This window comes from Saimiri boliviensis, chromosome 17, assembly GCF_048565385.1.
Source record: "Saimiri boliviensis isolate mSaiBol1 chromosome 17, mSaiBol1.pri, whole genome shotgun sequence".
In the NCBI taxonomy this organism is placed as follows: domain Eukaryota; kingdom Metazoa; phylum Chordata; class Mammalia; order Primates; family Cebidae; genus Saimiri; species Saimiri boliviensis.
In genome coordinates, this window is record NC_133465.1 from 65,048,403 (window position 1) to 65,065,048 (window position 16,646).

Here is a 16,646-nt window from a genome sequence, read left to right on the forward strand (position 1 = left end):
TTATAAAATGCTAAGAATTTCATTCAGGAGTAGTAAACAAATGAGTGGCAAATTCCAACAGTAAGTCTAAGGCTCAGAAGGAAAAAATGTCAAAACTTAAGACACAGGGAACATTCAAACATTGAACTCCAGCCTTTCCTCTTTTAAAGTTAAGATACTCTTTGATAACACTCATCCTTGTTAAAATAAATTACACATCCAAAAGGGCAAACCGCTCCAGTCAATTGGGTAAACAACATAATTAACATGTGCTGGGGGAGAGCGAATCCTCATATAAATAGTGGGGCTCAAAATAAGCTGTGCACTATACAGAAGCTGATTTTTAAACTGTCAGCAGGTTTCTTTTCATGCAATTAAAGTTTAATACGGGGTAATTGCTCCTCAAGTTTCTCTTAAGAAAGTCGAAATCTGACTTGTCCAATGGCAGGTTGCACCTTATTATTGAGAACTCCATTGGTTTTTTCACAAAGAATAAAAATACACTGAGGTTCTTTAATGAGTTTTGGTATGTACTTCTAACAATCTCTCTATACTGGGAAAATTAATTTCTAACCTACCAAAATCATATTCCAGAATGCAAAATCTTTTGGCTATGTAAAATAAGACTAACTGAATGCTTTTACATACATACTTTAAGCCTAGATCTTTTTTAAAAATGCTAATTTTTAAATAAAACCCAACAGGGCAGATCAATCTACTCATATACTTCCTTTCTACAATCACATTAAACTTTGACTTTACTTGAAATACTACCAGTATCAATAGACAAATACTTGAAGTATTCACACAAAGGCAGTTAAAGACCACACAACACACCAACTCACTTAAGTCATATTTAGTATCCTACTCAGCATGTATCTCAAGCTCTCCAGATCAAATATGATGGTAAGTGTTAAAAGTGTACAATGAAAAACACAGTTTCTTTTTGTGTAATCAGGGCGAAAGAAGGTGGATGAGCACAAGGAGAACGATCTCAGCATTGCGCTCGGCATCAGCACTTACCTTGAGGATGTCCCCCCTTTTGAAGCTCAGCTCGTCGTCTGCAGTAGCTTTGAAGTCATATTTGGCGATGGCTTCCATTCTGAGCGCAGCTCAGTGCTCAGCAGCCTGGAACAGGGGGAAGGGAGTCTTCCCTGCTGAAGCAACCCAGCACTCTGGGCTTAGCCTCGCCTCTCTTCTGGGACTCACTCCGGCACTCTGGGACACACAATGCCACCCTGAAGCAGAAGGGGGACGATTAAGAGAAGTGGCCAGGATTGAAGGCAACCCCGCCCTGCCAATCGGCCTTCGGCCCCAGCCCCCACGCCCCCTGGCTCGCCCTCCTCCCTCCCTTCAAGGCAACAGCCCCCTCCACTTCTTCCTTTTTTCAGCCTCAGCCCCCGGGCGACTGACAGGCCTGCTGGCCAATGGCGCAGCCGCCTGAGCTATTCCTGAACACACTTCCTCTTCCTTCCCGCTGGGTGTGCGCTGCGTGCAGGAACCGGCTGGAGTCCCGTTCAGTCTCCGCCTTTCCTCCTTCACTCCCCACAGGCTCTTCTCCAGCACCAAATACGGTCCACTGAAAAGAAGGCCTCACCCTGGGAATGGCACCTGTCTCTCCTCGGTTAAACAGGCCTGTTTCCCTCCCTTCCCCCTGCCATCCTTTCTGGTCTTCTAAGAATGCTGGCTCCCCTACTCCACAGTCAAAAGCAAGTAAAGCCAAGACTCTGGTCTCCAGCTGCTGCACTCTTCTCGAAACTAAACCATGGTCTGCTCCCAGGACAGCAGGAGAAAGTAAACGTAGGAACTGCATTTTCAATCCGTTTACTGCTACGAGCGCCAACAGCTTTCCCCTAGCACTTTCCGCTGTGACAGGCAAGCTCAGGTAACGAGAGAAAGACCACAGCTCCGAGCAGCGTGCGGGTGCAAATGGTAGGAACGATGCTCTTGCACAAGGCTCCTTTTCCCCTGAGATCCCAGGGCTCTGGGGTCTCCACCAGGCCTTGAAATAAATGACCAAGGCTCAGCATTCCAGAAATAGCTCCATATTATTTCTAACTAGCCTAAGGAGCAGAGCTGAAGTTCTAATCTACACTTGAAAGGAATCTGTTTTTCAGAAACTGAGCTGCCAAGTATCTTGTTTGGGGAAAGAAAGTGCAGGGAGATGGTGCCCGAAGAAGGTCAAACAGAAGTCTCTCTTACAGTCACCCTGAGCACAGCTTTTTAGAGCAAGAAGAGTATATAAAACGGATGCAAATTGCATTTTGCAGGTAAAAGATTCTGGGAGAACCCTGAGATAGTGTATCAGGCAATGATGAACTGGCAGTAGTACAATCACTGGTGTAGCGAAGCATCTCCAGCCATGAATATAGGACACAACCTAGACCTTTGGATAACTAAAGAAAAATAAAATCCCCGTTCTGGTTAGCTAGGTCACTGTTTTCATACTTGCTAAACAAAAGCAGAAAACTGCAGAACTGGGACAGGTTATTTATAGTGACACCTTTCTCAGATAATTTCGACCTAGCAGCTCATTTGAGGGGCATAAGTGATTATTATTCTTTTGTTCTAAAGTTAACAATTGGGGCACTAATCAAGCATAGCTGCAAATGAACCAAGCAACAAACCAGTGGGGAATACTAAGATTAGACCAAGATAAGTACTATCAAAAAGAAAATAAATCGTCTGATAATGAGTCCTTCTGTCAAATTCTGAAAGCCAAACATTATGCTGCAGGTAACTAATAAACCAAACAATGTTTATTCCTTCAGGCTGTACCTAAGATATGCCATGTGGTGCTGGCTATAACAGGGGAAAGTAATAAAGAAAGAGTCCCAGCAAATAGTAAAAAATGAAGAGGTTGATCTGAGTATTTTTGTGTATCCTTAACTGCCCTTCACTTACACTCTGTGTAGTTATTTTGATCAAACTAATCCATGTACGTAATTTTAAAAGTCAGAGTATTAAAAGGCTTATGAAAAATACTACTGACCAACACCCATAGGCAATCACTCTCAATTTAATTTTTGCTTTCTCTTTGTGTTTACTTAGAGCATTTCTTTTTTTTTTTTTTTTTTAATTTTATGGTCAATATACAAAATGGATAGAGTATTTCTAAAGATTGCGCTTTAACTGCTTTCTTAGTTTATTCCAGCCATTATCTATTGCCTGAAAGGTTAAGACGTAGCTGTTCCACCAGCCAGTTTCCCCTGCCTTATCCCAGTAATATCACATATTCTGGTTTAATCAGTGGTATATTATAAAATACTATTCAATGATAATTTAAGTAATGCACTACAACCAATCATACTTTTTCTTTTTTGAGACAGAGTCTCTCTCTATTGCCCAGGATGGAGTGCAGTGGTGCGATCTTGGCTTATTGCAACCTACACCTCCCAGGTTCAAGTGATCCTCCTACCTCGGCCTGTAGCTGGGACCACAGGCACATGCGAACATGACTGGCTGCTTTCTATAATTTTTGTATTTTTAGTAGAGATGGGGTTTCACCATGTTGACCAGAGTGGTCTTGAACTCCTGCCCTCAAGTGATTTGCCCTCCTTGGCCTCCCCAGTGCTGGAATTATAAGCCGGAGCTGTTCACAGCCCAATCATACTTTTCTGTACAATCCTTCAATTTTCCTCAGCCTTAGCAACTGCTTAGTGTTCTGTTTTTATTTCCCTGTGTATCTACTTTTACTTTTTCTTCTCTTTTTGTTTTGACATGGTCTTGCGCTGTTGCCCAGGCACAAGTACAGTGGCATGGTCATGGCTTACTGCACCCTTGACCTCCTTGGCTCGAAGCAATCCTCATGCCTCAGCTTCCCAAGTAGCTAGAAATACAAGCGTGAGCCACTATGCCTGGCTACTCTTCGTTATTTTTTGTACAGAAGGGTCTCACTATGTGAGACCAGTCCAATGTAGTTAGTGTTGAATCTGCATGGTCTCTAGAGGCAGGTCCCTCACACTAACAGCTACAATTCTGGGCAAACGGAGCTTTTCTCACCTGTAAAAGATCCAGGCTAGTATCAAACTCCTGGCCTCAAGCAATCCTCCTGCCTCAGCCTCCCAAAATGCTGGGATTACAGGTCAGAGAGTGAGCCACTATGCCAAGCCCTTTTTGTTTGTTTGTTTTTCCCAGAGACAGGGTTTCGACATGTTGGTCAGGATGGTCTTGCTCTCTTGACCTTGTGATTCCCCTGCCTCAGCCTCCCTAAGGGCTTGGATTACAGGTGTGAGCCACTGTGCCCGGCTGCCCAGCCCTATTTTTACTTTTAACAAAATCTCTGCTACATGCTATCAGTACTTTCCTTAGCCTATTTAACTGGTCTCTATTGCTGAAACCATGTATTAGTGACAGAAGCTAAAGAATATTTGAAATAATGAAAAAATAAGGAGTTTTATTTTTGAAAAACAGAAATCAGATAGAAACCCAAAAGCCCTGTCACTATGAAGGTGCTATGTAGTAAGACCAGCCATAAGTTTCTATGTCACTCAGGATTTAAGACAGCTGCATTGTTAACAGCAGTAGCACAAAAACCAAGACAGTTCTCAACACCTTTCCTGCTGCTACTCAACTCATCTTCTGAGAGAAAGCTTAAAAACAATAACCTTATTAAAAATCGTGTTGCTTAAAAAGAATAACCTTCTTAAAAATGGTGTTTCGAGTAACTATTGCTTTGTGAGATGCAGAGTTTGACAGAAAATTAAATCCCTGCTTCCATGGCTGTGCTGAGTAAAAAAACAGAAAACTCAAAGAGAAAAGCTTATTAGGTTGTCCACACAAAAGAGCGTATTTGCTAAAGAAATTCAAAAGGTTGTGTTTCAGTAAAGGCAGAAGAAAAAAAATCTAACACACACACAACACTATTAATAAAGGAGAAATCTGAAAGCAGACACAATGTACAGTGATTTTAACTGAGTAAATGTTGCTGTTCACTTCCCAAGAAAATGTGTACTAAACACTGAAGCCTAAGGAGAATAACCTCAAAACTGTTACCAGCCCATCCGAAGCAGTGAATTTTTTTTTTTTTTTTGAGACAAAGTTTCGCTCTTGTTATCCAGGCTGGAGTGCAATGGCACGATCTCGGCTCACCGCAACCTCTGCCTCCTGGGTTCAGGCAATTCTCCTGTCTCAGCCTCCTGAGTAGCTGGGATTACAGGCACGCGCCACCATGCCCAGCTAATTTTTTGTATTTTTAGTAGAGACGGGGTTTCACCTTGTTGACCAGGATGGTCTCGATCTCTTGACTTCGTGATCCACCCGCCTTGGCCTCCCAAAGTGCTGGGATTACAGGCTTGAGCCACCGCGCCCAGCCTCGAAGCAGTGAATTTTAAGCATAGCTTTAATTATTTATTTCAAACAATATGAACTGTATTCAAAAAACTACTATCCTAAAGGTATTTGTAAGTTTTTTTTCTTCCATTTAACTGTGTTCTTCCCAAAATTCACAGAAAATACATGATACCAGCCCAGTATAACTTAGTATTGAATCTTCACGATCTCTAGAAGCAGGCCCTTCACACTTACAGCTACAATTTTGGGCAAAGTTTTGAAACAAGCTCTGGTTTTTCTTTTTTCTTTTCTTTTTTTTTTGAGACGGAATTTCGCTCTTGTTGCCCATGCTGGAGTGCAATGGTGTGATCTTGGCTCACTGCAACCTCTGCCTCCCAGGTTCAAGTGATTCTCCTGCTTCAGCCTCCCAAGTAGCTGGGATTACAGGCATGCACCACGCCCAGCTAATTTTGTATTTTTAGTAGAGACAGGGTTTCTCTATGTTGGTCAAGCTGGAAGGCCGCAGTGAGCCGAGATCACTTGAAGGTTTCAAGTGATTCTCCTGCCTCATTCTCCCAAGTAGGTGGGATTACAGTTGTGTCATCACCAGCTGATTTTTGAATTTTCATTTTTTGTTGTTTTTAATATTTTTATTTTCAAACAGAGATGGGGTTTCACCATGTTGGCCAGTCTGATCTCCAACTCCTGACCTTGAATGATCTGCCCACCTCAGCTTCCCAAAGTTCTGGGGTTACAGGCACGAGCCACTGCCTGACCAATACATTCTCTTGACCAAGCAATTTCACTTCCCAGATTTATCTCCCTGAAACAATGAGACAAAACACAATGTCCAACATACACATAGACACACACACCCCTGATCAATATCCATGAGCTTGTGTATGGAGTATCTACATAAATACCAGGATATGTTATTAAATTTTTGTTTTGTTTTGTTTTTTTGAGATGGAGTCTTGCTCTGTCCCAGGCTAGAATACAATGGTGTGATCTCTGCTCACTGCAACTTCCACCTCCTGGGTTCAAGCCATTCTCCTGCTTCAGCCTCCCAAGTAGCTGGGATTACAGGTGCCCACCACCAAGCCTGGCTAATTTTTGTATTTTAAGTAGAGTAAGGGGTTTCACCATGTTGGCCAGGCTGGTCTCAAACTCCTGACTTCAGGTGATCCGCCTGCCTTGGCCTCCCAAAGTACTGGGATTACAGGTGTGAGCCACCGCACCCGGCCACAAATTTTTAACAGAAAAATTACAGTTTATCTTATTTCTCTAAGGCAAAATAATACATCAGTATGTGCTTTAAAAAAAAAAAATGCAGCCGGGGGCTGTGGCTCACGCCTGTAATGCTAGCACTTTGGGAGTCCAAGGCGGGTGGATCACTTGAGGTCAGGAGTCCTAGAAAAGGCTAACCAACATGGAGAAAGCCCCTCTCTAATAAAAACACAAAATTAGCCGGCGTGGTGGCGCATGCCTGTAATCTCAGCTACTTAAGAGGCTGAAGCAGGAGAATCGCTTGACCCCAGGAGGTGGTGACTGCCGTGAGACAACATGACTCCACTGTACTCCAGCCTGGGCAACAAAAGTCAACTTCCTTCGGGGTGGGGGGTGGGGGCGCGAAGCCAGGCCTGGTGGTTGGGAGGCCGAGGTGGGTGGATCACTTGAGGTCAGGAGTTTCAGACCAGCCAGGCCAACATCATGAAACCCCATCTTAAAAAAAAAAAAAAAAAAAATCTGAGTCCACCCGCTGCCTCAGCAGTGCCCTGCTCTTCTAAAACGGCCGCTGCTACCAGTGTGACTGCCGCCTTGAGTTAGGCGAAAGGTAAAAAGATCATCAACCTGGCCGGGCGCAGTGGCTCACCCCTGTATTCCCAGAACTTTAGGAGTCCAAGGCGGGCGGATCGCGAGGTCAGAAGATCGAGACTATCCTAACACGGTGAAACCCTGTCACTACTAAAAATAACAAAAAATTAGCCGGGCGTGGTGGCTCATGCCTGTAATCCCAGCTACTTGGGAGGCTGAGACAGGAGAATCGCTTGAACCCGGGAGGCAGAGGTTGCGGTGAGCCAAAATCACGCCACTGCACTTCAGCGTGGGCAACGAGAGTGAACAAACACCATCTCAAAAAAAGAACAAAAAAAAGCTGAGCCCACTCCCTCGGCAGCGCGCTGCTCTTCTAAGATGGCCGCCGCTATCCGTGCGATGCCCACCTCGGGTCAAGCGGAAGGTAAAAAAGATCACCGATCCGGCCAGGCACGGTCGCTCACACCTGTAATCCCAGCACTTTGGGACGCCGAGGCCGAGTGGATCGCGAGGTCAGGAGATCAAGACTATCTTGGCTAACACGGTGAAACCCCGTCCGTGCCAAAAACACAAAAAAAATTAGCCAGGCATGGTGACGCATGCCTGTAATTCCAGCTACTCAGGAGGCTGAGGCAGGAGAATCACTTGAACCCGGGAGGCGGAGGTTGCGGTGAGCCGAGATCGCGCCATTGCACTTCAGCCTGGTGACAAGAGTGAAACGCCATCTCAAAAAAAAAAAAAAAAAGCGGAGCCCACTCACTGCCGCAGCAGCGCGCTGCTCTTCTAAGATGGCCGCCGCCAGCAGTTGACGGCAGCCGCCGCTACCAGTGTGATGATCACCTTGGGTCAGGCGGAAGGTGAAGAGATCACTGATCTGGCAGGGTGCGATGGCTCACGCCTGTAATCTCAGCATTTTGGGAGGCCGAGGCGGGAGGATGGCAAGGTCAGGAGATCGAGACTATACTGACTAACACGGTGAAACCCGTCTCTAATAAAAATACAAAAAATTTATCCGGGCGTGGTGGCGCATGCCTGTAATCCCAAATCGCTCGAATACGGAAGGCAGAGGCTGATGTGAGCCGAGATTGCCACTGCACTCCAGCCTGGGCAATAAGAACGAAACTCGATCTCAAGGAGAAAAAAAAAAAAAAAAAAAAGCTGAGCCCACTCACTCCCTCGGCGGCTCGCTGCTATTCTAAGATGGCTGCCACTACCTGTGATGGCCGCCTCGGGTCAGGAGGAAGGTAAAAAGTTCACAGATCACCCCGTAATCCCAGCACTTTGGGAGGCTGAGGCGGGTGGATCGCGAGATCAGGAGATCGAGACTATCCTGGCTAACACGGTGAAACCCTGTCTCTACTAAAAATACAAAAAATTAGCTGGGCGTAGTGGTGGGCACCTATAGTCCCAGCTACCCGGGAGGCTGAGGGAAAAGAATCCCTTGAACCCGGGAGGTGGAGGTTGCAGTGAGCCGATATCACACCATTGCACTCCAGCCTGGGGGACAAAAGTAAAACGCCATCTCAAAATAAAAAAGGGTAACTGATCTGCGGGCCATTGATCTGAAGTACGAGCTGAAGCAGTGGAACCAGACCACCCGAGTCAAGACCGTGCTCATCCCCCAACTCAAGCAGGCTACTGAAGAGGAAGGAGGCGATCCAGATAACATTGAATTAACTGTTTCAACTAACACTCCTAACAAGAAACCAATTAAAGGCGAAGGTAAAAAACAAGAAGCAAATGAGCTGAGTGGAGAAGCTTCTGTGGAAAATGATGCTTTTTATCAAGGATTGCGAATTGGAGACTCAAGAGGCACATGAGAAAGATGGAAATGATGAACTAAAGGACCCTGAAGAATTTGGTGAAAATGAAGAAAATGTGCATTCCAAGGAATTACTTTCTGTAGAAGAAAACAGAGCTTATGAATAGAGGCAGAAGCAATAAAAGATATAGAAAAAGAGGACATCGAAAGTCAGGTCTTTAGCCATTTTTTTAAACATGACAAAAAATTTTTTTTTTTTAAACATGACAAACTTTTTTTTTTTTTTTTTTTTTTTTGAGACAGAGTCTCACTCCGTCACCAGGCACCAGGCTGGGGTGCAGTGTCGCGACCTGGGCTCACTGCAACCTTCGCCTCCCGAGTTCAAGCAATTCTCCTGTCTCAGCCTCCCGAGTAGCTGGGACTACAGGCATGCGCCACCACACCCAGCTAATTTTTTTGTATTTTTAGTAGAGACAGGGTTTCACCATGTTGGCCAGGACTGTCTCAATCTCTTGACCTTGTGATCCGCCCACCTAGGCCTTCCAAAGTGCTGGAATTACAGGCGTGAGCCACTGCGCCCAGCCGATAAATTAGGTTTTAAATAAAAATTATTTTTTCTTAGTTCAAAAAAAAAGCTAACAATGGTTATCTCTGCCAGCCAGATCACAGAACACTTTTACTTTCTGCATGATACACCTCAATTGTATTTTCATTATTTTTACTACAGACATGAATTACTTTTGCCGTCAAAACACAAACCAAAAAGCTTCCTCCTGGAGTTAGACCTGGAATCGAATGTCACTTTTCCACTTACTAACAAGGAGAAATAACTTACATTCTGTAATCCCTCATATCCCTCAACTGGAAAATGGGAATGATAACAGCAACTACCTTATAAAGTCATTTTGAGAATTAAAAGAGAAACTGCTTGGTAGAAGTCTCTGGCTGTCTCCAAAAGACTGAGCTAATTATCTGCTATAGTGTGGGCTGTGATGATTTTATTATTATAATCTAGTATAAGCCAGAGATCTTAACTAGTATTTTCAGTCTCTTTTCAAATACTAGCCTACATGTTCTAAGAGTAAATCTGGAGTTTCCATCTGCATAGGCAGGTATCTTGATGAAGCCATCATAAATTGAAAATATCATTAAATCAAAAACGCATTTTTTTAAAGACAAAGTTTTGTTCTTGTTGCCTAAACTGGAGTGCAATGGCAAGATCTCAGCTCACTGCAACCACTGCCTTTCAAGTAGCTGGGATTACAGGTACACACCACCATGCCCAGCTCATTTTTTGTGTTTTTAATAGAAACAGGGTTTCACCACGTTAGCCAGGCTGATCTCAAACTCCTGACCTCAGGTGATCCACCTGCCTTGGCCTCCCAAAGTGCTGGGATTACAGGCATGAGGCACCTTGCCCAGTGAAAATGCATTTTAATACATCTAACCTACCAAACACCATAGCTCAGCCTACCCCACCTTACCTTAAATGTGTTCCAAACACATTAGCCTACAGTTGAGCAAAATCACCTAAGACAAAGACCATTTTATAAAGTGATAAATCCTATAATTTACAATTGCACTGAGAGTGAAAAAACAGTTCTATGTGTAAGTATAGTTTTTACTGAGTGCTGTTGCTTTCACACGTTAAAAAATCTACAGTCTAGGTCTGAGTCTACAGACTCAAAAAAATTCTCTGGTAGGCAAATTAATGACCCTAGTAAGTATAAACTTCAAGTTAAATCATTCCACATCACAGTAGTAAGAATGCTAAAAAATTTACACATGTAAAAACAAATCGGAGAGGCGCAATGGCTCATGCCTATAATCCCAGCACTTTGGGAGACCACGGATCACCTGAGGTCAGAAGTTTGAGACCAGCCTGCCCAACATAGCAAAACCCCGTCTCCACTAAAAATACAAAAAATTAGCCAGCCGTGGTGGCAGGTACCTGCAACCCCCGTTACTCAGGAGGCTGAGACAGGAGAATGGCTTGAACCCAGGAGGGGGTTGCACTGAGCTGAGATTGCACCACTACACTCCAGCCTGGGTGACAAGAGCAAGGAACTCCATCTCAAAAAATGAATCACACCTAAAGTCACTTATTCCATTAGGTTATTCTAAATACTGACTCTGTATACACAAAAAATGTAATTTTAAGTTGAATAATTTAAAGCCACACAGCAGTCTTATTATTTATGGCTGCATTTGTTAACAAGTTTTGTTCCTTAGACCATCTGTATCAAAATTCCTCCATTGAGAGACTGATTCACTATGGGAAACATCCTGGAGTTCTACCAGAACCTAATTTTAAAAAGATCCCCCAGTGATTTTTATGCACTAAATTTTAAATCACTGCTGTACCATAAGGATGCCTTAACCAGATTTTAAAATTTGCATTCTGGATAATGCACTACAATGTCCTTGCATGAAATGAAAATAATGCATATTCACTTGGCACAACTGGGAAAAAGGCAACTTTGACACACACACAAAAATACAGACTCTCAAAAGCCACTTGGTAATGGCGGAGACTTCCTCTGAATTAAGCAGTTAAGTATTAATTTCTCTCAGGAGGGCATGGCGACTCTATTCTGTATTACTTCCTTTCTCCAAAATCCTTTGCTCTTCTGTTCTATGCAACAATTAGAACTCCAATGCACAATATGCAACATAACAGGAATTACTGAGAAGAATCTCCAAGTACCAGCAACTGGTAGTACTTAAAACCCAGCAAGCCTCTCAAATTGGAATAACTTGCTGACAAGTAAAGTGCCTCAAACATTTAAATGTTTGAGTTTAGGCTCAGCACAGTAGCTCACGCCTGTAATCCCAATACTTAGGGAGGCTGAGCCAGGCAGATCACTTGAGGTCAGGAGTTCGAGACCATCGTGGCCAACATGGTGAAACCCCATCTCCACAAAAATACAAAAATTAACCAGGTGTGGGGATGAGCACCTGTAATCCTAGCTACCTGGGAAGGTGAGGCAGAAGAGTGCTTGAACCCAGGAGGTGGAGGCTGCAGTGAGCCGAGATCCTCAGAACCACTCACTCGAGCCTGGGCAACAGAGTGAGACTCGTCTCAAAAAATAAATAAAATAAGTTAAATAAATAAATGCTTGCTAGGAGATAGCTGATCATAAGAATTAACTCTTTTACATCTTGAGATTGGGAACATTTTGAACTTGGGAAGGAGCAAATAGAGATTTATTTGTCAAAAACAACAACGAAGGCCAGTTATAATAGATGCAGAAAAAAGATCCCTGATTTTTAACTAAAAGCCTAACAAAGAATAAATTAGTACTATAACAACGCGCAGGCTTCAACTAATTCGATGGTCTAAATCAATTCTAGCCTTTTACATTTTTCAGACTATTTTAACCTAATATAGATTTATAGTTGACCTTCACTTTTTAACATTAACACCCCCCACTACAAGTCAAAAAGTCACCTAAGCCCTGAGCTGACCCAATATTCCTATTATAAAGACATACTGGAAGAAAGCATAAACAGGCACAAAAGCATAATCTTAAAAAACGAAAACACTTTGGGAGGCCCAGGCGGGTGGATCACGAGGTCGAGAGATCGAGACCATCCTGGTCAACATGGTGAAACCCCGTCTCTACCAAAAATACAAAAAATTAGCTGGGCATGGTGGTGCGTGCCTGTAATCCCAGCTACTCAGGAGGCTGAGGCAGGAGAATTGCCTGACCCCAGGAGGCGGAGGTTGCGGTGAGCCGAGATCGCGCCATTGCACTCCAGCCTGCGTAACAAGGGCGAAACTCCGTCTCAAAAAAAAAAAAAAAAAAAAATTAGCTGGGCATGGTGGCACGTGCCTGTAATCCCAGCTACTCAGGAGGCTGAGGCAGGAGAATTGCCTGAACCCAGGAGGCGGAGGTTGCGGTGAGCCGAGATCGCGCCATTGCACTCCAGCCTGGGTAACAAGAGTGAAACTCCATCTCAAAAAAAAAAAAAAAAAAAAAACGAGGCCAGGCGCAGTGGCTCAAGCCTGTAATCCCAGCACTTTGGGAGGCCGAGGCGGGTGGATCACGAGGTCAAGAGATCGAGACCATCCTGGTCAACATGGTGAAACCCCGTCTCTACTAAAAAATACTAAAAATTAGCTGGGCATGGTGGCTCGTGCCTGTAATCCCAGCTACTCAGGAGGCTGAGGCAGGAGAATTGCCTGAACCCAGGAGGCGGAGGTTGCGGTGAGCCGAGAACGCGCCATTGCACTCCAGCTTGGGCAACAAGAGCAAAACTCCGTCTCAAAAAAAAAAAAAAAACGAAAACACAAAAATAACAAGCAAACCACACTTGTAACCTAGTGGCAGGACTGAATTCTTAGAAATTAATTCAACCTTTTTTTTTTTTTTTTTTTTTTTGAGACGGAGTCTCGCTCTGTCGCCAGGCTGGAGTGCAGTGGTGCGATCTGAGTTCACTGCAATCTCCGTCTCCTGGGTTGAAGCGATTTTTCTGCCTCAGCCTCCAGAGTAGCTGGGACTACAGGGGCGCGCCACCACACCCAGGTAATTTTTGCATTTTTAGTACCGGCAGGATTTCACTATGTTGGCCAGGATGGTCCGGATCTCTTGATAAAGTGCTAGGATTACAGGCGTGATCCACCGCGCCCGGCTGAATTCAATCTTTGGAGCCCCCCACCCCCTTCTCAGCCGGGGAACTTCAGCCTCCAGTGGCTCTCTAGTAACCCATCTGGCTGACTAGCGAACGCAGGGGAAAGCGCAAAAGTAAAGGAACCAAAGCAGAAAAGAGGGTCTCTTCCCGAAAAACAGGACGGAATCTTGAAATGAGAGAAACGAACAGCACGAAAGGGAAGAAACCTCGAAAAATTACGCCAGAGTGGGGACTACCAAGGAGGAAGGGGAAGTAGGTTAGAAAAAAAAGAGGGGGGTAGGGCGAGGAAGGGGAAAATGACTTGCATTACACAAGCATTTCTTGTCCCTAGTGGAATGGACAGAAGTAGATAGAGAGGTAAGAAAATAACTGGAGAAGTACTGAAAGAGGGATTAAGAAAGCAAGGGACTAATGGTGATTTCTCTCATGTGTCTGACATTTCTGAAAGTCAACAGCATCAAGAAGAGATACACCTCAAATGCACTTCAGTCCCCTGCAAACTGCACTTTCATAGCGTTTGAAGTAAGCCTTGAAAAACTTTCCAAACAAGCCATAACTCATATGTGGTTTACAATCACAGAGAGGGCGCGCCCCAAATGAAAATTACCAGCGCCCGCTCTCGCCGCAATCTTTCCTAGGTGCAGTCCAACCTGCTGCTACTTAATTTTTCAACTAGTTTTTTTTTAAGTGTCAGAATAAAGACATCTCCCCCGTCTCCGGCAGAGAACGTTCTACCCCACGGTGGATTCCCGCACAAAATTAAGCCCAAACACGCCAAGAGATAGTGACGTGGTTGCCGTGCAGGTCGGAGGCGCATCAATCACCACAGCTGCAGCCCACACCGAGTCCCCCGCCGCCGGGATCGGGCGGACTGACTCAGTCGGCGTTCTGCCCGTCCGGGCTTCCAGGGCCCCTTTCGTGCAAACCCTTCCGACGAAGACAGGGGACTTCACGAGGGAGCCCCGACCTCTACCCCCAGGCTCCCGGACACTGCACCGACAGAGCCGAGAGCCGGAGGAGGACGTTCCCCAGGAAGGAAGCGCCCCAAAAGGGGAAACGCAGAGTCCAGAACCTCGGGCATTCCGCTCCGCGTCCCGAGCCTCGCCGCCCCGACCCGAACCCAGGGGCCGGTCCCGGTCCCGTTCCCCCAGGGCCCACTCCCGTCGCAGAGCGGAGAGGAAGAGACACCGGAGCGGCGCCGAGCGCAGCCGCTCGCACTCACCGTGGCGCAGCTAGTCCGCTCTGCGTCCGGCCTGACCCTCCTCAACGCTGCGCGCGGCTGCCGACCCTGAGGCTGCTCCGCGAGGGCAGCGCTTGCTCCCGCCGCCGTCACGGCCACAGACACAGAAACAGCCTCAGCCACAGCCACAGCCACAGCCACAGCCACAGCCGCCGCCGCCGCCGCCGCCCGGTCGCCGAAGCAGCAGAGCAGGCTCGCTTCCGCTCCCCGTGCGTGTCCCGCGAGAACTTCTCCACGAGGCCCCGCCCCGCCCCGCCCCCGCGAGACTTCCCCCGGCGGAAAACGCCCAAAGCGCAAGCGCTCCTCCTGGGCCGGGCTCCGGCAGGTAGTGACTAGCTAGGCCCCAGGGCGCATGCGCCAGACCGCCCGCAGCAGGTGGCCTCGTCACGGCTCCGCCCCTGGGTCACCCTAACCCTCTCGGTGCCGGAGCGGGTAAATAACAGCTTAGCCCAGAAGGAATAAATTCTTCCCCTGTCTAATCACTTTCTTTTCTCCTCTACCAAACCAAGGCAATTGGATATGGATGGGGGCTGGGAGAGGAAGAGAGCTTCCAGCACGAAGCACTCCAAACAGAGGACCAGGTCTTGAAATATTTGAGAATCCCGTCCGTACAAACTCTGCAATGTTGAATGATTGGTGGGTTTGTTTGCTCATTGATTTAATTATGTGCCTAATATAGTCTGAACACTGTGCTGGGTATAGAACAGAAATCCTGGTCCTTAAGGAATTTACGGTCTAGGGAAGCAGAGAAAAATAAACAAATAATGCCATAAGTACTGTTATTATTATTCGGAGTTTGCTGAGGAAGCTAAAAAAATGGAAGAGGAATGGCTACTCTGCCCATTGCAGAAGAGCCTTTACAGAGGTGATGCGGCGATGTCTGAGCTGAGTCTTGGGGGATGAGTAGGAGTTTGCCAGGCAGAAAAGCCGGAGTAAGGGCATTTCAGGGAAAGGGAATGGCACGTAAGTACAGAGGCTAAGTACAGCGGAACGGAGGCGTGAAAGTCGTGTTCTGTGCAGTGCTAAGTAGTTCAATTCCTGTATGAGGCCGGTGAGTATGGGGAGTGGCAGAAGATGAGGCTTGGAGAAATAATTCTTGCTTTTCAGTTATCAAAGCTCTTTCCAATTAAAGGATAGAACAGAACACACCTAATGTTAATGTGCCTTCTGGAAGCCAACGAAATAGCTTTGAGATGAGAATAACCAAGCATCTGATTGTATAGAGAAATAAGCCCATTGAAACACAGAAAATGAAATTCTTTCACCAAGTATTTTTTTTTTTTTTTTTTTTTTTTGAGACGGAGTTTCGCTCTTGTTACCCAGGCTGGAGTGCAATGGCGCGATCTCGGCTCACCGCAACCTCCGCCTCCTGGGCTCAGGCAATTCTCCTGCCTCAGCCTCCTAAGTAGCTGGGATTACAGGCACACGCCACCACGCCCAGCTAGTTTTTTGTATTTTTAGTAGAGACGGGGTTTCACCATGTTGACCAGGATGGTCTGCGATCTCTCGACCTCGTGATCCACCCGCCTCGGCCTCCCAAAGTACTGGGATTACAGGCTTGAGCCACCGCGCCCGGCCACCAAGTATTTATTGAGCATCACCTGTATGCAAGGGGCTTTGCAGGGTAAATGACCAACCAGATAAAGCCTCTGCTTTCAGTGCTTTGTAATCTAGAGTTTCCTAGTCTGTAAAACAAGCAGTTGACCCCAAGTGCCACTGAACTACACATAGGGATGGCTGAGGAGGGAACCAGTACTTGGTGCTGAGCTGATCGAGGAGGACTTGGTTTGAATGCCAAAGTGATAGCAGGGAGGAAAGAGGGGGAAAAATCTGCCAATTTTGCCGGGCGCTGTGGCTCACGCCTGTAATCCCAGCACTTTGGGAGGCCGAGGCGGGTGGATCACGAGGTCAAGAGATCAAGACCATCTTGGTCAACATGGTGAA

The 16,646-nt window shown here is 45.9% G+C and overlaps 1 protein-coding gene across 1 annotated transcript in view; it reads right to left on the reverse strand.

Annotated features, from left to right (window-relative positions):
* Positions 1 to 14,929, reverse strand: part of GRB2 (growth factor receptor bound protein 2) — an 87,334-nt gene extending 72,405 nt beyond the window's left edge. Inside the window, exons 1-2 of the mRNA XM_039476017.2 lie at positions 14,685 to 14,929; positions 1,003 to 1,217 (exon numbers count right to left, since the gene is read on the reverse strand). Of these exons, the coding sequence (XP_039331951.1) occupies positions 1,003 to 1,080 (78 nt within the window). The 5' untranslated portion in view covers positions 1,081 to 1,217; positions 14,685 to 14,929. The remainder of the gene's footprint in view (positions 1 to 1,002; positions 1,218 to 14,684) is intronic.
* Positions 14,930 to 16,646: the final 1,717 nt, after the last annotated feature.